At 46.2% G+C, this 20,432-nt stretch overlaps 6 protein-coding genes across 6 annotated transcripts; 4 read left to right on the top strand and 2 right to left on the bottom strand.

The window, feature by feature from the left end:
- Positions 1-8: 8 nt before the first annotated feature.
- LACBIDRAFT_313195 (uncharacterized protein) lies at positions 9-3,163 on the bottom strand (the record flags this gene model as incomplete). The annotated part of the gene is made up of 14 exons (XM_001888636.1): positions 9-302; positions 358-567; positions 619-798; positions 856-952; positions 1,001-1,161; positions 1,216-1,423; positions 1,475-1,671; positions 1,728-1,907; positions 1,957-1,976; positions 2,027-2,168; positions 2,228-2,568; positions 2,623-2,760; positions 2,818-2,874; positions 2,929-3,163. 14 exons carry the CDS (start codon positions 3,161-3,163, stop codon positions 9-11), a joined length of 2,460 nt encoding a protein of 819 aa, XP_001888671.1.
- A 370-nt stretch (positions 3,164-3,533) lies between these two features.
- On the top strand, positions 3,534-4,132 carry LACBIDRAFT_334000 (uncharacterized protein; the record flags this gene model as incomplete). The annotated part of the gene is made up of 3 exons (XM_001888706.1): positions 3,534-3,542; positions 3,565-3,796; positions 3,855-4,132. 3 exons carry the CDS (start codon positions 3,534-3,536, stop codon positions 4,130-4,132), a joined length of 519 nt encoding a protein of 172 aa, XP_001888741.1.
- An 8,323-nt stretch (positions 4,133-12,455) lies between these two features.
- LACBIDRAFT_333996 (uncharacterized protein) lies at positions 12,456-13,993 on the top strand (the record flags this gene model as incomplete). Its single annotated transcript, XM_001888705.1, has 5 exons — positions 12,456-12,516; positions 12,726-13,164; positions 13,226-13,554; positions 13,631-13,698; positions 13,748-13,993. 5 exons carry the CDS (start codon positions 12,456-12,458, stop codon positions 13,991-13,993), a joined length of 1,143 nt encoding a protein of 380 aa, XP_001888740.1.
- A 257-nt stretch (positions 13,994-14,250) lies between these two features.
- Positions 14,251-15,757, bottom strand: LACBIDRAFT_333995 (uncharacterized protein; the record flags this gene model as incomplete). The annotated part of the gene is made up of 10 exons (XM_001888635.1): positions 14,251-14,292; positions 14,379-14,616; positions 14,637-14,725; positions 14,814-14,876; positions 14,938-14,986; positions 15,044-15,101; positions 15,155-15,308; positions 15,358-15,417; positions 15,470-15,498; positions 15,547-15,757. The coding sequence occupies 10 exons, from the start codon at positions 15,755-15,757 to the stop codon at positions 14,251-14,253; spliced, it is 993 nt and encodes a 330-aa protein (XP_001888670.1).
- A 621-nt stretch (positions 15,758-16,378) lies between these two features.
- Positions 16,379-17,760, top strand: LACBIDRAFT_313190 (uncharacterized protein; the record flags this gene model as incomplete). The annotated part of the gene is made up of 5 exons (XM_001888704.1): positions 16,379-16,751; positions 16,802-16,938; positions 16,985-17,149; positions 17,203-17,376; positions 17,428-17,760. The coding sequence occupies 5 exons, from the start codon at positions 16,379-16,381 to the stop codon at positions 17,758-17,760; spliced, it is 1,182 nt and encodes a 393-aa protein (XP_001888739.1).
- Positions 17,761-18,801: 1,041 nt separating this feature from the next.
- LACBIDRAFT_295751 (uncharacterized protein) lies at positions 18,802-20,238 on the top strand (the record flags this gene model as incomplete). The annotated part of the gene is made up of 5 exons (XM_001888703.1): positions 18,802-19,153; positions 19,204-19,331; positions 19,382-19,546; positions 19,603-19,776; positions 19,828-20,238. 5 exons carry the CDS (start codon positions 18,802-18,804, stop codon positions 20,164-20,166), a joined length of 1,158 nt encoding a protein of 385 aa, XP_001888738.1. The 3' UTR covers positions 20,167-20,238.
- Between the last annotated feature and the right edge of the window lie 194 nt (positions 20,239-20,432).

Below are 20,432 nucleotides of genomic sequence, written 5' to 3'. Positions count from 1 at the left end.
CATCCGTATCAACGTGGAATATTGTGGACAACACAGAATTGATTGAGGAAAGGAATTAACTTTTTCCGAAAGTCTTTGAATGCAACATCTGTGTCCTTGAGTTGCATCTCAATGTTGTGGATTGTTTCTGGGGGTTGTTTTGCTCCAATCTTCAGTTTACCGTTTTTATATGGATTGATATGTACTTCTTCCTCAGATTCTTCCTCCTGTGATGTCTTAGAGGTAGCATGTGAGGCATCATAGACATCAATGCGCTCTCGAATGCAAAGTGAAATGAGACGCCAATGATCAAAGGTTAGAATCTATAGATAAGTGAGATTGGTCATTTTTCATGAATTTAAAATGGTAAGACATCACCTGGGGAACAACATCCTTGAAATTGGTTTGACGGAGATAGATTTCTCGCAGTGGGCCATGCATTTTTTCATTTGGCTTGGTACTTGTATTTTTTGTGGCACCTTTTTCTTCAATATCATCAAAGATATGCTCAAGGGCATGTCGCTTGGGGAAACTCCAGTTCTTCAAACTTTTTCCACCCTTTGGTGGTGCTCTAGACTCTTCATATTCCTGAATAAATATTTGAATCAGTCCTATATTATTTGAGAGGTTGAAACTGACCTTCAATACTTTAGAAAAATATGCTACCTCTCTCCTCCCCGCAGCAATTGTTTCAGAGGTTTGAACTTCAAGAGCAGCATACATATCCACATTCAGATAAGCACGTGCACATTTCAGCAAACGAAATCCTTCTGGACTTGCAGATTCTGTTAGAATATTGTGTGCCACAAAGGGAAGCATCTTTCACAATCATAATGTTTATAAGAAGTCTTATTGAAAGTAGATATCAAAACAAACCTTCATGATATCCTCAAATTTCGTTGCATCTGTAAAATTTACAGATGTAAATTGGCTAAAATGGATCAAATTGCGCCAGCGAGGAAGTGCATTCATTCTGTATGATCAAATTAAGCATTTGATGAAGGGGTGAGTTATAACATACTGTGAGTCAGCTTGGCTAGCTAGTGAACGGTGTGATTGCAAGTAATCCTCTCTGATAACTTTGAGGATGTGCCTTCCCCCCAGTCCATGTGAATTGTTATGCATTCGATCAAATGAGAGTGCATGATGTGGGTCTGAATTCTCAATATCCCAGAAAGAATTCTATCCATCACATTAGTTGGAGGTAATAGAATCTGAAGGAAAGAGATAACTGACTTGTACACCTCGCAACCCTTTTTTCTTCAAGATTTCTTCAGCATCATCCTTTCTCCTACATTCATTTGCTTGATCAACTGTTGCTTTACTTTCCTCTGCTGTCCGAAGAGGATACTTTGTAGAAGCATCAGAAAGCTTGTCAAATGGCACAAGGCAAACAGGACAAGGGCATAAGCCCATCTTGCCCCGAATCAGAGCCATCACACACCTATGTGGTTGTAAAATGCTATCAATAAAGTATAAGTATTGAGGTACTCACTGTTCCTCATAGTCTGCTGAAAGAATCAAAATCAAGGCGAAAAGTCTGCGGATAATGTCGTCACCACACTTGAACCAGAATCCAAGTTTTGAATGGTCACGAATAGATTCAAGGAGTTTCCGGAAAGATTCATGCCAGACAACTGTTTTGAAATCAACATAGGCTTTTTTTCCTTTCTCAGTCTCATCTTCTAGGACCTAAAGAACTTGATATCAATTCCTGAATTAGCAATTGTTTTTGAGAAAGAAATCACAATTGGCTGCCACCCCACTACACGACCACCTCCAATACCTTCTCCATTTCGAATCCAGTCAGGTAGATTGGCACATCTCGCTATCACTGGATAAGCCTTTTCTGTACCAAATGATGATAGTTTTGCTTTATCTGCATAAAGGATGATGCAAAATGGTTTTCCATCTGGAGGAAGACGTGACTTTTGAGAAGTCAGATCGTAATTCAATGACAACCAGAAAAAAACTTACTTGAATCTTCCACCACCTGTCTGCTGTCCATGGTTCATGGTAGAATCGGATAAAATGCTGCCCATCAAACTTATATAGCCGCTGTGCATCCCACTCAAAGTGTGGAGCAAGCTGGGGGTTGCCTGCCAGATCCAATGCCCAATCCCAGAGGTTTCAGTGATAGAATTTGAAGTGGTTGTCAGTTGTCCGATACTTTGCTGTGATAATATCCTCTTGAAACTATATAGAATATTTTTAGCCCATCACAAAGTTGTTGTTAGTAAAAACCCACTGGAGTCATCATATGAGAAGCCTCTTTCCATATTTCTTTGATGTTTTGGTGGCTTTTCAGTGTAAATAGTGCATCAGGTGAACGGCAGTCTTGAAAAATTCGAAGCAATCCATTAACATCCTCCTCCTTCATCTGTGATTTGAGGATGATCTCTGCAAATTCAAAATCTTTTCTGGTTGTAAAAGGGTACCAGGGCTTTCCATATTTATGGAACGGAAGTGGTTCCTTGGGTGAAGAAAGGCCATACTCTTCAAAATGATCGATTTGGGTTGATCGGCCACTGTGAGGATGGTATTCAGTCTTGATATCATCAATTTCATAGCTAGGCTCATCATCCTGGTCTTTTGAAAATGAACTACATTAGTGATACCAAGATATAATAGAGTATGACATACAAGGCTCTGGGTTGCCAACTGTGCTAAATAAAGGAGGACTATCTTCAATTTCTATAGGAGCAGGTTCACTGTCAATGCCTGTGACCATGACTGATCTAGATCCTGAGCTTTCGTCTGGCTGATTCAGAGCTTCAATATCTGAAGGAAATTATAAATCAATAAAATGATGAGGATCAGAGAAATAACATTTGGTACCCAATAGTTGATGACTTGTTTGCATGATTGTCTCTCTCCCACGCAAAATAAGCCCATCTAGCAAGAAATACCTTCATAATGATATTTTTTGTGATAGGATTATCTACTCACCCCGTTCACTCCTCTTCTCTTGCTTCCTCAACTTCTTTTCATAAGCCTTGTCACTCAAGTCATTCTCATGCTTTCGTCGGCAAGAAGTTTGGTGTGCTCCGATACCGCGTGTGTTAAAGGGCAAGTTACAATACTGGCAATTAACCTTTTCTTTTGGCTTCTGACACGTCGATTTATGAGCCCCGAGGGCACGCTGGGAATTGAATGTAGACCCGCAAGTCGCACACTCGAGCATCTGAACAAGATGGTGGTGGTTCAGAACCAACAGTTTGTTATCTATTATCGCGATATCTGATGCGGTTGCAATCCGCGTTGAAATCGGTAGCAATAACTACGGACCGATCTCAACCGGCTTGGCAGGAGTCAACACCGTTGCAATGATCGTTTTGGGTTGAAACCCGGAAGAAACCGGCGTTCTGACGTGATTGCAACGCCGGCCGGTTGTAACCGAGAAAAAAAAAGTCCGACATACGACGGCTTACATAATTATGACCGTGGAAATAGACCTTGACAAGCAGGGTAACAGTCTAGAGCGGTCTCTAACGCTTCGGCTGAAATAAAAACGATATATGACCTTGGGGGACAGCACGACGGCTTACATAATTATGACCGTGGTAATAGACCTTGACAAGCAAGGTAACCGCCCTATTCTCCAGACCAACAACGACAGACTTTTTCGCCGCCGGAGATATTTATGCAACAGCCTTTGTCGCTGCTAATGGTTTCCATTACACGCTCTCCATTATGCAGGATACCCAAACCTGCACAAGGTATCACGCCTCAGAGCTGGCCAAGGGGCACTTCGTCTTTGAGGCTCGAGACGAGACACTGGTCCCCTCGCTGACACTCTGTGCAGCTGTCAAGATTGGTCGGTTTCCGAGTTTTTTTCCCATTCTTTTCCAAGACTTACGCTACATATCTTAAAGGTAACGTACAGAAAAACAGCGTGGAGCAGATAACAGCGTTATTGAAGCCCATCCCAATGACTCTCCCAGATTGCGACCTGACGACTGACGGGTACTTCCGCTGCCGCGTTTGGCTCAAGAAAGCCATCAGGGTCCTCGATAAGGATGGCGTCATCTCTTGCTCAAACGCCGAAGCTGTTGTCAACGGCGAGCTAAGGAAATATGCCGAGGAAAATAGTGAGGCGATTACAGGAGGTACCGGAGGCCCTAAAGTATATGTGTCTCAACACTCCTCCTGACCCCCTGCACCACATGTTACTGAGCTAATGGGTATACTTGCAAATAGCCTCAGGACTGCGACTCGTTTTTGTGGCCTTTCATCTAGTGATGCCGAAGTTCGGTTCTGCTATAAATGGTTCTGCTTCAAGTGCTTGAACCTCGCATTTTTCTGTATCGCTTTGTCATCTCTTGGCCACCTCACCAATCTCTCACCTTCAGGAAGACTCAACTGTGGAGTATTGGACGGGAATGAGGTCGAGCTTTGGGGTTACACGTTGCTTCCACGACCCAGATGTTGATCTATGCTGAACATCGATATCTTTGCTTGCCTCAAGGCATTGGTAGACCACGCTCATCATGGTTTTAAACTTTCTCAGCGTTTTGTTGGTGGGAGAGCAAATAACACTGATCGTATTCTAACTGGGATTGGCCAGATAACACCGATGACGCCGTTGAATGTTACTTTTAGAATCAATCTCACTCCTGATTCTGGGAGGTTTTGACGGAACGTTGGAACCACCAATCGACAGAGAGTTCAGTAACATCGGCCCGGGTTAGGTCAAGTGACTTGCAGGCGTGGCTTTGAGCAGCGCCGAAGGGACACGAAGGACCAACGCCCGTTTGATGAAGCGCCTGCACGAGTTTATAAAACACGCAACTTTGGATAACGACATTTCCCCGGAAAAGTCAATTCATTCATCTTCTCTCAAGATTGTGATTCCAAAATTCTAGCGCGACAATGGCTATCAAGGAAACAAAGCCAGCCGGTTTAATAGCGTATGTCGGACATCTTTACATCGAGCGCCTAATTGAAGTGCTACATATCATAGCGTCATGGGAGGGACGGGGACCGGGAAATCATCGGTATGGTAGTCTCTCACTACTCCTGCCTACCATCTTACATTACATATGCAAGTTCATCAACGCCATAGTCGGGAAGGACGTCACGGACGTTGGACATGGCTTGGAGTCACAAACAAGCGACATCAAGGAACATAATTTCTCGATGAAGAATGGCCTCCATGTGACACTTGTCGACACGCCGGGTTTCAACGACTACACCGCCGACGCTGGCGGCAAATCTGACCTCGTCATTCTGAAAGAAATCGGTGCTTTTCTCAAAGCAAAGTAAGCAGTTCGTTGTCATTATTTGTAACCCCGACCCTCAAGTGCCTAGGTACGATGAGGACCGCAAGTTCTCCGGCATCTTATACCTGCACAACATCTGTGATCCCAGAGTTGGCGGCTCTTTGCAACGCAACATGGCGATGTTCAAGAAATTATGCGGACCTGACCCTCTGAAGAATGTCGTCGTTGTCACAACCTTTTGGGACGAGATTGAACTGGACCATGGTATTGAACTCGAAACAGAATTGAAGACCAAGGATAGATTTTTCAAAGGGCTCGACGAAGGGAAATCGAAATTTGTCCGATCTGGCAAATTCCCTCCGGGCGAAATTCCGAAGGGTCCAGAGTTCTTGCCACCGATCTCTATCGTCAGTGAGCTTGTTGCTCTTGACCCTATGGAAAGCAAGACTGATCTGCTCGGAATTCTCGGTTGCCGATTGATGGCCGCATATTTGCTAAGTAATATAATTGATTCGTGGTATTTGTACCATAATTATGCAATCTGCAATGAAGAATTTCACGGAGCCATCGCCCAAGTCTTGCCGTCTAACATCCATCAAGTATTGGCACTGTCGGAACACATATCATTACTGGGTATCTTATTAATTTAAAGAATATCAGTAATTCTGCAATGTAATTACAGATTTAAATCAACTTACTTGATGTTCCCAAGATGTTTCAGGCTCAAATTGACAAAATACACCAACACTGAGGCACATTTGCACATACTTCCTTGAAGAAACATCACACAATGATCCTCCAACCAACCTCCAAGCATTAGCATCTTGAGTGCATGGCTATGTCAGTGCTAAAGTAGTTTTGCTGCATCCAATACACTACAATGCTTCCAGGTGCAACAAAGCCCACCCTATAGCCTCACACAGCTCTCAGATGACAGTAGACTAGCCTCCAATCATGGAATGGCATCTGGTGGCATCTCAGACCATGCAGGGATGGTTGTGCTTGTGAAAGCAGAGTAATTTTGTCACTGCCAAAGTCCCAAGATGAGTATGATTTTGTGCAAATTTTCATGCAGACTCATTGTGATCTTGCACCTTTTGAATCAATTTGTGGCTGACTCAGAAAGAGGTATTCAAGAAATATTCAGAAAAGGATGTGAGGCTTCTCCCCACATAATTTTGAATAGACACACTCACAATTTCACATACTTTCTATTAGCAATGCCATCTTGCACATGATGTTGTGGTAACTAGTTTATCAAACAAACTGGGTGGATGGCATTAGTGCCGTTCACAGTTACTGTTTTTGAATCATTTTTCATCTCATTTCTCATCTCGTTTTTCTGAAAAATAGAATCAAAAACGGGCAAAGAAACACATCAAAAATGATCCCAAAAATGCCATTTTTCAAAAACAGCCATCGTGTCCATTTTTGATGTGTTTCTGTTTTTCATCCATTTTTTATCCATTTTTTGTGTTCAGGTTTCAAGTTGCTGAAGGGTGTTTCAGTGTTGTCTGTTCTTTTTCTTTTTTCCCGATATGACAACCACTTTATTCTATTCACCGTTTGCACTGCAGAATGAGCAAAAAAATCAAAATAAATTACTCTTAATAGACTGAAAACCAATTAGTTGAGGCTCAGGGAAGAATTGCAGCTGACAGATACTATTGGAGAAATGATAAGATAAGGTGGGGTCTGCAACAAGGTGCAGAGTTCAAGGCTGCCAGGGTGCCGAAAAATGGGCTGTTCCATTTTTCACTCATTTTTTATCTCATTTTCGAAAATTTCAAGGAGGGCAGGTTCACAGTAGCCATTTTTCACTTCATTTTTCACTTCATTTTTGATGTTCTATGTCTACAAAAATGAACAAAAAATGAATCAAAAATGGCTACCATGAGCACCCCTATGCAAGAAATTGTGGGCATTGTTGTTGCAGCAAACAACTGCCTCCAAGTTATCATGAAACTCCCCAACACCCAGTGTTGTTTGTGATAATTTATTTGATGATAGGACACTGTGATGTGCCCCAGAAGACTTGATCACATTCTATATGTTGATTGGTCCACCTGATTGAGAAGTGAAAGAAGGAATTTTAAACCTCAAGATGAAATCAATTACCATTGGACTGGATGTAAACATGAGAGACATTGCTGAACTGGTGAGTCTTGTTCCTCAGTCACTTTTGATAAATAACCCACTCTCCTGCAGGATTTCCTGGGGTGGGGATCATACTTCCATTGAAGAGACCTTCAAGAAAATAATGCATATTTTTTACAGGCAGAATAGACCACAACAAGATAGTAAATTTCTTTAGTCTTTTCCAGTGAATGGCAAAATGGGTGATGGACTCATCATCCGCCACAGAAGAAAGATTATTTATATATAATTCATGTGACTAGATTCAATGCTGGCTGAAGAAAACAGTGCCGCATAGAAATGCAAGTTGTACCCTTAAATTAACTTGTCAGGAAAAATCACAAGGACACTCATATAACTGTCAAGCCCTGGGATGAATTGAAGTGGAATATCAGACGAGCAAGCAAGGCCATGATGTAATTTGCCTGTTACATGATGAAGGCATCGAGTAGACCATGAAGAAAGGCACTTGAACAACATAGCTGTATATTATGTAATTGTGGTGCAAATACCACAAATCAATTATATTACTTAGCAAATATGCGGCCATCAATCGGCAACCGAGAATTCCGAGCAGATCAGTCTTGCTTTCCATATGACCCCGTATTTGTCGAGATGCAGAAGGAGCTTGCTGAGGGAAAGACTGTCGAGGAGACGTCAGCTGGTGCGGAGCTGTACAAGGAGTTGCAAAATCTTAAGCTTCAGCAAAAGAGGGATGTCATCGATCTGAACCAGAAGATCGCAGAGATGAAAGCCCGAAGCGTTGAGGACAGATTAGCAAGGGAGGCATTGGAGGCTAGACAGCATGAACTCCAGAGCGCTATCAACCAGTTGAAACAAGAGAGGGAAACATCAGCAAAGGTGCGCCCACAATCTGTGAGAGTCGTGGAGGCATTTGTTAAAGTTAGTTAGCAGATGGATCTTGAGTTGGAGAAAAGGCGTCAAGCTGAACTGAGAAGCGAAATTGAACTCCTCAAAACTCTACATGCAAGGGAAATCCTGGAATGCCGATTTCAGATTCAATCTTTGCTCGACGGCCACTCTATAGATGCCTTCAGAAAGGCGCAGCTCGGAAAAACCTGCGAGGATCTTCAAGCCACCGTGTCTGAATTATCTCGGTCCCTGACCAGGCTACGGGATACGAATGACAGGGAAGCAGTGGAACGCATCAACGAGTGTAACCAGCTCCGTGCGAACGCGGTGACACATGAGAAGACGTTGGACGACCTTGCAGAAGCTAGATCGAATATAGCCCAGTTGAAATCACAGTTGCACGCATCCCAGGTAGCACAAGAAAGGATCGCCTCCGAGCTGGACGAAGTCAATTCGACTTTGGCGAGTGTCATGGATGGGGCGGAAATAGAGCTGAAGACGGTTCGTGCCGCCCTTGCCGAAGCGGAGAGAAATTTCGTCGCGTCCCAAAACGCACACGACAATACGGCTTTGATACTGCAGAGAGTGAGATCAGAGTTGAGTGCGGCGAAGGCGAGGAATCCGTTCGGTTTCTCCCGTATTTAACGGGTATGATCGCAAGCCTGACAGCACCACGGCCAGGAGAACGGCCTTCCTTCCTGATTCCTGCCAACAACCCATCACATCTCGCATACCTCTTGTACGTCCGGACTCTCGTGCCCAAAGGCTTAGGTCGACTGCTCTAGTCCTTCTCTTCCTCACCAATACTTGGCGGATACGCGCCCCAACAATCACCCTCTTTCCCAAACATCCACAATACCATTATGCTCTCAACTTTTTTTTGGCAGTGCCACTAATCCTGTAGCTCATGATTATAGCATCAAGTGATATATATTTTGTAATCGATATCGAGACGACGTGGGGTTCTGATGTACTGTGAATGTACTCTGCTTCGACAGCTCCCACTACACTCTGTTTAGTCTGTTTTTGTGTGAAAGAACAACTTTTTGCATGTCCGGGCATGCGATCTCGCCCTTCTCGACGCCTTCCTCTCCGACAAAGCAGACCAAGAACGGCGCTCTAACGAGCCAGCAACAGCACAAGCCGCAGCACACATCGCAGGTCTGGCTCTGGTTAACGAGCATTGCCATGACGGGGAACCACGAAGAAGCACCGACCAAACCATCACTTATCAACGTAGCAGAATTCCGCCTCGCGTTTGGTGAAGACTGGCAGCTGAGCCAATTCTGGTGAGTACACAGTGCTAGAAAGCCGATGAATAAAACGCGGGATACGCGGTATCCCTCTAGCCAAACGCATGATGGAGGTAAAATAGATCCCGTATCCGATTGAAGACATGAAGCATGTTTAACGGAAAGTTGGATGTCAACGACTCCAGAAATGTGTGCAAGGATACTGAGAGGCGGAACGGCGGCAGAAGTTCCCAGCAAAACTTCAGACACAAACCATTCTTGCAAAAGTCAAGGCACAATCGCGTACTGTTGCAACAAGTCGCTAATCAACAGAGCGATCAAAATGCCGGATTCTGGAAGCGGTCATTGCATGATGGCATGGGATGCGCCTAGGACGTGAACACATCGTCGAGGGATTGCAGGCGTATGACGTGAAATCAACAGCACCAGATGAGTCAATGGTGCGGAGCAATGTCCACCACAACAAGTTGCTGGACAGCCTGAAGGTCCGAATGCCGTGTTATAAATGCAGTCACCACATATTGGAAAGAGGCACACTGCATGAGTATGAATAGATCTTCGACCAGAGAGGTGTACCGGGAGATGTAGAGCCCCAAAAACTAGACGAAAGGGCGTTTCGGCTCGCTCTGCATGGATTCGAGTATAGCAGTCAATGATTCAAAGTCGTATCCTGGAGTTCCTGCCAACAAGCGATCACGTCCTCAGAAGGGGTTTTGAGATTCTAAGGGAGATACACAATAAGTAACGCCCTGTAAGCCAGCCGCTGAATGAACCACTAACTTGGAGCCAGTCAAGAACGACTTGAATATTGTTCTCCGTCGTAACTAAGGATCGGACAGAAGGTTTCGTCGCCACAATCGAGGGCAATGCACGGAGATAGTCCAGAAGCTCCACGGTGGGGAAGGCCAACGGGAGATGAGAAATCCAGGATGTCAACGGCAGAAAAGTATGGGGGAAGCCGCGTGGTGAGGCTTGTGAGATGATGTATTCTAGATAACGAATGATGACACGGGTATGAGTTGAAGAGTCAACAAGATGATTTCCGGCGCGAGCTGGATCAACCAGGAAAGCGCGAAACAAGGGATCACAATGTAGATAGTCTGAGGATATGATGGATATCAATGGGTTCAGTATGCCAGGCATATCTTCACCAGACAGCTCAAGAAAAACCCGAGCGTCATAAGGGGAAATCGAGCTGAAAACCAGAACGCCTAGTAACAGAGGAAGTTTATCTTGGCGAGCGCATTTGGCCAAAGAATCCGTAAAGTATGCATCCAGAGAAGTCGAATATGTCTGAAATATACGCTGTGTTGCTGAGGATGGCTGAAGAAAACATGAGTTAAGTTGGACAAATTCAAAGAACATCTGTCTTACGTTGGAGGATAGCCATTCCAATACCTTGGCCAACTCAACCAAAGGTTCGATTTCTTCATCAGGATCGGCTGTGCCAGGACACCATTCAACCCATTGAACAACACTAAAAGCTTCGAGGTCATCCATTAGTTCACGGTCCGGATTGGCGTTTATACAGTGAAGACACCAGGTCCTAGAGGCATAAACCCAGACTTCCGTCGATATACTTCCTTCAACTCCGAAATTGAAGCCTGGATGATAAACCTCCATGAGGGCACGAAGGCAGCAACGGGTAAGATCAGCGTGCGAAGTGCCCAAATCGACGCAAAGTTCCTTTGAGCGGAGATGGTCTACTAAGTAGTCGTTGAATGAGCGGTGGAAGGGTAGCACAGGTGCCGGTGCCATCTTCGGATCGAGAGGGTCTGGGACTTGAAATAAGGAGTGTAGGCCGCTCAAGGCAAGGTATATATCCCCACGCTGAATGAAGAGAAGATCTTCAACAAAGTTGGAAAAATGGTCCAGGTATTCATAAAACAGATCTTCCATATGAATAACGATCAGCGCCCCAAGTATACGAAACGTTTCGGGAGTATTGGATGACGATGAGAGGATTTGAGAATACAAAGCATCTAGATCTGCAAACGCAGTAGATGACTTTTGGGCCGGCGTCGTTCCAAGAATGACGTTGAGACGGTCAGTGGGCCTATAACGTCGATCATCAACAAATTTTAAGACTGTTGCGGCGTAGATGAATTGTCCTGATGATCGAAAAACCAACGTTCGAAGGTCCGCTTCGGAAGGCCAACATCGCACCGACTGCATCGTGCGTCGATGTTTCTCTAAAATGTCAGAAAACCCGGATTGCAGGAAGATTTTAATGTCATTGTCGGGGTGGAAATAATCATTCAGGACGAGGCACCGCGATGAACGCCGAACTACAAGAGAGTCAAACGCATCCCGAATATTGGGTTCGGGTCGGCTGGCGATAAAAAAGCAGATGGGAAGTTGTCGCCCACATGCTCGGCCAATAAGTTGAAGGATGCGCGTTTGGTCATCCCGCTCGCGACATTCGTCAAGGCCATCAATGATAATAACCTTGGGTGGAGAGATAGTCTCTTGCTTTGACTGTATTGGTTCGACAATCAGTTGCGAGAACTGGAGATCCATGGATTTGGTGGGTAGTAACGGATTGACATCCACGGCTTCCTCGATGATTGGTCTGAGGGAAGGGATGTTGACGGCCAGTTGGTAAGCGATTGTCGTAAAGAATTGCTTGGCGTGATTCCGACCATGCGCCCTGCGAGAGAAGAAAAAGCTGGCTACGAGGATGTCGTCGTCGGCGCAGAGCTCAGAGATAGTTTGCGCAATGGCTGATTTCCCAGCACCCGCTGGACCATTCAGCCACAATATTTTTGAGCTGTGGTTAGGATCTTTGATCCAGCCTAGAATATCGTTCATGATTGCGAGTCGAGTCCGAGGATGGCATTTAGGAGGTGGGAAGCGTTCTGCTGAGTCGTGCATCGCGCCAGCCGCAACGACTCGGTCAAGAATTTGTAGTCCTGAGAACAGTTTGAGGCAAGAGGCAAATGATATGAATGAACATACCAGACAATCCTCGTGCACCCTGATTCAAATCTCCATGAACCTCATTGAATGTGCTGTGTTGCACGAGAAATCCAGAAGCGTTCGCGAACATGAGGGTTGGTTATTGGAAACCCTGGATAGTGTTGGATGCTGACCAACCCCAGTGTGAATTCTTAGGAAGCATCGCACCTGTGCACAGTACACACTAGCGCAGAAGGCAGTGGAATTGCTGTCCACCAAGCTGTCCTCATGAGCGATGGCATCAAGCAGGCACGATCACGTGGTCCTAATTGCGTTTGACTCCTGTCTGAGTCTCTTTTCCAAGTGAAACTGCATCTTTACAGTAAGATGCCACCAAGAACGCGCTCAGGCCGGAGTGAGAAGCTGGCAAATGAGCGCCTTATGCTTGCAGGACCCGTCAACATCTCTGGATTTCCATCGCTCCCCGTCGAACTCCTTCTCGAGGTCACCTCTCACCTTCTTCGCGTCCCCATCCCCTCCTACAAGCAGTCTGTCTATCATGCGCGCTATCTCGCACATCATAACACCCTCCGTTCTCTTTCCCAGTCTTGTAGATCCCTTCGCAGCATTTTCTTGCCCCACGTCTGGCGGCGCATCGAAGTCTGCGCCAGCAAGTGGATCGACAACGAGAGGGATTTAGGCCGTAATATCCTCAAAATCATCTCCAAAGATATTGCAACGGAATTAGTGCGCCAGTTAGAGATTGTGACCATTCGAGATCCAACGTTGGCGCAATACGTTCAGTATGCTCAGCCTTTCAGATTCATGTCCTTATATCTATTGACGAAATGAAATGAATGGCAGGGTTGTAAACGTTATATTACAGAGCTACTGTTACGATACAGTTCTAGCCGAACTCGCCCGGTGTTTGGCGCTTTTCCCTAACCTTCACACTTTCCAAGCCCTTGGGCTCGGGATGCACAGGGCGGAAATAACCTATAAAGTGTTCAGAGGTCTAAAATTTCCTCAAATCCTTACTTTGGTGGTGCCTTCGACTGGTCATTATATCCTGCCAGCTTTCCCCAACGTGAAAGCTGTCACTTGCATTGGCGCATGCCCCGAGGTATTCTGGGGGACTCTCTTTGCGCATTGCCCCAACGTAGTTTCGCTTGGAACCTTCGAAGGCACAGATTGTACAAAAGTTATCAAAGGTGGCTCTACCTTTATCCCGAAATTCATACCTTATTCAATGACTTAGCACCCCTTCAGTCGTTGCAGAGCGACTCCCTAACCTTGAAAAGATAACATTCGACATTCGCAACCCAACTCTCACTCCGGTGCGTTTTAACCCTCAGATTCTTGACTACCTTCCTACTGTTCCGTTAGGAGGCAATCTCCAATCTGTCTGCGCTCAAGCGGCTCCACACAGTTTGTTTTGACGTCAACGAGGGATATCACCTCACACCGGGCAACACTGGCAACTGGTTCACAATCATAGATTTCATGCATAAGAGGAAGGCGGTTATGGTCGCTTTTCAAAATATCCCACAACGGGATGAGTTTCAGAAAAGATTGGTTGTTAAATATGAGCGCCAATCCGAAGTTTACATGTTCGATGCCACACCATCTTGAGATGTTACGGATGATTGTCTTTAGACTTCATATCCTCCGAATATCATGATGCATTGGCTTGAAAGACAGAGTAGCGTTGTCATAGAAGGTGATGTTCAGAATCGCTTTAAATTCACTAAGCCAGGTAACGGACAATGTCAAGACTAAGAAAGATTAGAGTCTCTTCGATTTCTTACAAAGATACCACGAAGAATGTGCTTTGGCTGGAGCGAGAGGCTGGCAAATGAACGCCTTATGCTCGCAGGGCCCGTCAACATTCACGGATTTGCCCCGACGAACTCCTCAAGGTCGTCTCCCACCTAGTAATATTTCACATCCCGTACTACCCTCTCACAAAGAGGCTGTCAATGGCGCAGCGACAGCGTGCACGTTCTCTTTCCCATACCTGCAGTGATTCCACAGCATTCTCTTGTCCCTCGTATGCCAGTGATTCGAAGCCTACGCCTCTACCAAGTCGACCGCTAAAACTCGCAAGTTCAGCGAAACTCGTCTGGCGTCTGGCGATTTCCGCTTGCTTTGACTGTTCCAAGCGGTTCTCGTTTTCATCAAAGACATAAGTACTACGTTCAGAGGAGACTGACTCCGCAGATTGACCAGAGCGTAAATCCAGTTGTATGATGGAACTGTTGAGGGCGACACATACATATGGTTGCTATACATTCGACGAATAGCTAATAAAAAATAAGCAAACCAGAGAGTTAACCAAGAATCCTCGAAATGGACGCCGACCATCTATGGACGATGAAGATAGTCATCAAACTGGAAAAACGAAAACGTCGGTGAGAATTGCATATTCAACGCAGGAAAGACGTGAGCTTACAGCCAGGTACGAAACACTCGCTTGTAGGCAGCCAGGGCCTTCTTCTCCAGGCCCAAAGCTACACTGTACATCAGGGTAAAACGTCAGTTGAAAAAGACTAAACCATATGCGATGAAGAGCTCACGAAAGTACGAATCAAGAACTTATCGTACATTCCGTTGAATTCTTTGTCACTGTAAATTGCACTTAGATTTTCGCACTAAACGGCTTTCCGATGATAAATGGCTCACCTTGGGGTCTTGGAGCCTTTGCTCTTCAAATAGCTGTCAAGCTCGCTCCGGACCGTTGCTAAAATCGCCCGTTAGTTCGGGGGGGGAGGGGGATATTATACATAAACGAACCTCTGGTGAATGTGGCCTTGTTCCCTTGGCCGCCGTTTAACGCTGCCATAACGGTAGCAGTGAGAGGCTTGTTATTCGCAGCAATCGAATAGATATTCGTGGCACAGTTCTTGATGATACCGTTGCAACAGAGAGCCCCAAGCACAACAGTGACCTAGAGTGAAAATTAAACATAATTCACATTAAGCGCGTGCATGGCATACGGTTCCACAAAGAGCGGCAATGGCGCAAGGTACGAGAGACCAGAGGGTGACGGGCGATGGCTGAATAACATCCTTCAGCAACATAATAAATTTGTCGGGGGAAGATACCTACGAGGTTTGCCACGGCAGCAATGCATGCTCCTGCGGGAATCTGGCAGTACCAGACAAATTAATCTAGGCAAGTGGCACGTTCTTGGTAGTAATGGTATGTCAGGCTGGTTTCCGTGGGGCTTGGGATGTATTCGGCATAATTGCTGGCGGGACTAGCAACGTCCAATTCCCCGCGTTTGAAGGCTCCATCCGCGGTAGGGTTCTCCCAGTTGCGCACATCGACGACAAGAGGATTCGCCTTGGCGAAGGAGATGGTGAGCGCTGCTGTGAGGATCTGCAGGACGAGCATCAGATTGAAGATTTTATTCTCGAGCTCGCTCTTCCTTTATAAACCCGTAGAAATGTCTGACAGAAGGTCACCAACTGGGCGACGGATTCGCCAAGAAAGATTGAGAATGTCGGCGAATGGTATTTTGCGTAAATCCGCTTGGCCGTCCAAAACCTTTCGGGACTGATGGATCGTTTCTAGCGGCTCGAAGGGAATAGGACGAAGTATGCTGCGATCTCGCCTGAACATCGAATGCAAGAAAGGCTTTGCAACATTGAAGGTACATCCTGTTCAAGATTGGTTTGTAACAATGTGCTAACTTGTTAATGAGCTGACAGATACCTCGAGACCACATGGCAGACTAGATGGTTATCCAGAGCACGGGAGGTTTGAGACTTCGTTGCAGCCGGATGTGCTGTGGTAAATGTCTGGAGCCATTATTGAACAATTTCCGCAGCGGCCTAGCGGTTCTTATTGGAAAAGATAAAGATCACGACGGGAGAACGCCAAGAGGATGTGAAAGCTAAGATCCGTTTCAAAACCTCGTAGAAAGTTGCTACTAGCCGCTGCACGTGCCACGAAGTAGTAGCAACGTCACACGTGATTCTACTAATTTTTGGGCCCGCTATTTTTGGACAAGAAATGGCGAGGACCACAAAACTCATGTCCAGCCTCCCCATTGTAGCCGACGTCAAGGTCGACCATGAAGGCAGAAGCATCTGGCCTTATATACTTGAAGCGGAACGAGCAGCTTTGAATATGGCTCCAACTAAACTCGGCCCAAACTACAACGAGCCGCTCATTGGCAGTCGCGTTCTGGGATTCTTGTTGCAAGATCTGTGGCTACACGACAAGCACTCCTTTGGCCTCATTCCGTACAAGAATCTCATCGAGCATATTACCTTAGCTCTATCAATTTCCGGATATGCCGTTGGTAGCAAAGAAGACTGTCAAGCACGGATTAAGAAGCTCCAGGACATGGGATTGTACTATCGCAACCACTTATTCCGCGTTTGTTCGTCATATATCTATTGATTACCTGGCTGTGATTCGACCTTCTTTCAGTTCGGTCCAATAGAGGTTCGATCCCCTCATGCTCCGATGAGTCCGATCCTCCTTCTCGCCCGTCCCTGGACGTTGTTCGAGACAGAATTCTCAGTGATACGAGGACCCCAACGACAGAAGGCAGCGCTCATGCGAATGTAAGCTTTACGCCGCTAATGTCAGGTTATATCTAACTTCTCCCAGGCACTCATGCGCGATGGGTATCGTTGTATGCTTACTGGGGAATACGATTACATTTCGCTCGAGGACCACCCTGAACTGGAAGAACATGCCCCTGCTGATCATGAAACTTGCTTTGCGGAATGTGCCCACATCTTCTCTGAGACTGCGCAGGAGGGCGAGCCGAAGGTGCGATTGTCTGCTCAGTCCCTGCGTGGCGCCAGTTCTGATGAGTTTTTAAGGCCGTGTACGCTGCTAGCGCTCTGGCAATTCTTGAAGTCTTTGGTCTCAACAGCAAAGTCGAAAACCTTGTGGGCCGCAATGTTCACGAATATTTCAACATCCTCACTATGCGGTACGATCTACACAAGCTTTTTGACCGGCTAGACATTTGGTTGGAAGAAGTGATCGGGGAGGCAAGCAAACTTACGCATTTATACACCAGATTTCTGACATACCTGTATCAGGAAAATACCTACGAGATCGTTGCTGTCAAGGACAGGCTGTTCAAGAAAATGATAGGACATATCGAGCGCGTTACGTTCCGGGTTGATCCTGACGTAGTGGCAGCCTGTAGAGCAAAAAACATTGATCCCCCTTCACTCCCTTCGCCGTCTCTCCTCGCCATACGCGCTGTGTGTTCACGTGTCGCGCACATATCTGGCGCTGCTGATCATTTTGACCAGATTCTGCGTGATTTAGAAGACACACCCGTGATGGCAGAGAATGGAGGTAGCGCTCATCTTCTGGCGTCGCGCTTGATGCAGTTGTCGCATCCTGTTGATGATACCAAGGCCTAGCATACACGAGGGAAGGCCTTCTTGTCCTTTCACCATGTCATCAAACAACCTTCAATGCAGAGTTTTGGAGCCCAGGAATGACCCTAGGTTAGGTCTGCTGTCCTGCGGTGACTTCTGGCAATAGCACATTCAGCACACGCTCATTGCTTGTGAGTTTAAACGGGTATTCTTCTTCTGAAGTATTGACAATGGCTCTGCTGAGCAGGTCAATATGTCCATCGCGATAGTATCGTCTCCTGTTAAACCTTCACGACTAAAGCTTCAACTTATCCGATTTCAAAACTCTACCTTCCGCTACGCGTTACCGAACGCGTATCCATTTTCCAGGCTGACCAGTGAGCCTCTTCGCGCCCATACGCATACTGCAAGTCCTGCGTCCTTCCCTACACCAGCGCGAGATGGACATACTCCCCCATCTTTAAGGTGGCCTCGTGTTCACAAGTGACCCTCATCCGACCACTTTCTCGTGAAATCCACTTTGTTCAGGCGCGATGATATGGAACGACGCCCCCATTTCCTCCTGAAGATCTAACTTATTTAGGTAGAATCGCCCCTCCTCGTCCCCCTTGTCGCTTTCAAGAAAGATTACAATGGTTGCGATTCACTGGAATAGTAGCCGTCGCTTTATCCGGTGAATCCTCCGAGGAGAAGATTCTTCTTCAAAATGTGTTCATGAATAAGTACGGAGGCCCGATTCCGGTTCATATGGGAATATGGGAGGATTATATTTTTAAGTATGCTTCCAACCCCCCCCTCGGGCCATCCCAAGAGCTAACGCGCATACATCCATAGCAACTGGTAGAACGTCGTTCTATTCGACGTCAAGCTGCAAGCAGACTCATTGAACGCGCTCTTGATCATCCCAATTCCGCCGCCTGAGGCAAGAACGAACCCTGTTCCGGCCGAGTCAAGGCGGAGTGTTAGTATTCGTTGAGAAAGACCTTTTTATGTAGCGGATTCAGATGTTTATGTATAAACAAAGGCAGGCGATTTGTTTGGCAATTGTTCGAATTCTTGCCACTAGCTGCACGTGCAAAACCCATGTCCAGCCTCCCCTCTCTAAAGGACGTCAAGCTTGACCACGAAGGCCTAAGCATCTGGCCTTATATACTTGAAGCGGAACGAGCAGTTTTGAAAGTGGCCCCGACCAAATCTGGCGCAAAGTACAACGATCCGCTCATTGGCATTCGCATTCTGGGGTTCTTGATACAGGATCTCTGGCTACATGACAAGCACTCCTTTGGCATCACTCCATACAAGAATCTCATCAAGCAAGTTAAATCAAGCCTATCATTACTTGGGTATACTGTCGGTAGCAAGGAAGAGTCTCAAGCACAGAGTCTGAGGCTCCAGGAGACGGGATTGTACTATCGCAATCACCTCATCCGCGTTTGTTCGTCGTATGGTCATTAATTACTTGGCTTTAATCTGACCTTCTTCCAGTCCGGTCCAATGCAGGCCCGATACCCACATGCTCTGATCATCCTTCTCGCTGGTCCCTGGACGTTGTTCGAGACAGAATTCTCAGCGAAATAAAGACCCCAACAACAGAAGGCAGCGCTCGTGAGAATGTAAGCTCTATGTACGCCGCTAATGTCAGATTATATCCAACTTCTCCCAGGCACTCATGCGCGATGGGTATCGTTGTATGATTACCGGGGCTTACGATTACAGTTCGATCACTCTCCACCCTGAGCTGCGAAATCGTTTCATTGCTCATCCTGCATCTGGCGTTACGCAATGTGCCCATATCTTTTCGGAGACTGCGCAGGACGGCGAGCACAAGGTGCGATTGTCTGCTCAGCCCCTGTGTGGTGCCAGTTCTGATGAGTTTTTTCAAAGGCCGCGTACGCAGCTAGCGCAATGGCAATTCTCGAAGTCTTTGGCCTCAAGGACAAAGCCGAGAGCCTTGTCGGCGGCAATGTCCATAAATATTTCAACATCCTCACCATGCGGGCCGAAATACACTCGCTCTTTGACCAGCTACAATTTTGGTTAGAAGAAGTGATCGGGGAGGCAAGTAAACTTATGCATTTTTGATCCAGATTTTTGACATACCGGTGTTAGGAAAATACCTACAAGATCGTTGCTATCGACAACCAGCTGTTCTGGGCATTGGCAGGTCTTCAGCAAAAGCTTGAGTGTGTTACGTTCCGGATTGATCCTGACGTAGTGACAGCCTGCAAAGCGAAAAACATCAATCCCCCTTCACTCCCTTCGCCGGCTCTCCTCGCCATACGCGCTGCGTGTTCACGTGTTGCACACATGTCCGGCGCTGCTGAGCATATTGACCAGATTATACGTGATTTGGAAGATACACCTGTGATGGCAGAGGATGGAGGGAGCGCCCATCTTCTAGAGTCGCGCTTGTTGCAGTTGTCGCATCTTGTTCATACCAAGGCTTAGCATACACCAAGGGAGCTGTCATGTCCTTTTCATCATGTCTTACTACAATCATTATCAAATAACTTTCAATGTACAGTTTTAGAGACCCTAGGTTGGCCCTCGGTTAGCTCTAGTGCTGACATTTTGACAGAGAAGCCAGAAGTCACCGAAGAGTGGCACAGTTCAAGAATAAGTACGGAAACGATGGTATCAAGAACGCTTCTAGCCCCCTACGCGCATACATCCATAGCCACTTGTAGAAAAGGCATTCAGACTCATTGAACGCG

Source organism: Laccaria bicolor, genomic scaffold (assembly GCF_000143565.1).
Source record: "Laccaria bicolor S238N-H82 LACBIscaffold_57 genomic scaffold, whole genome shotgun sequence".
Lineage (NCBI taxonomy): Eukaryota > Fungi > Basidiomycota > Agaricomycetes > Agaricales > Hydnangiaceae > Laccaria > Laccaria bicolor.
The sequence above is the reverse complement of the archived record's forward strand: the minus strand, read 5'-3'. Positions and strand labels throughout refer to the sequence as shown.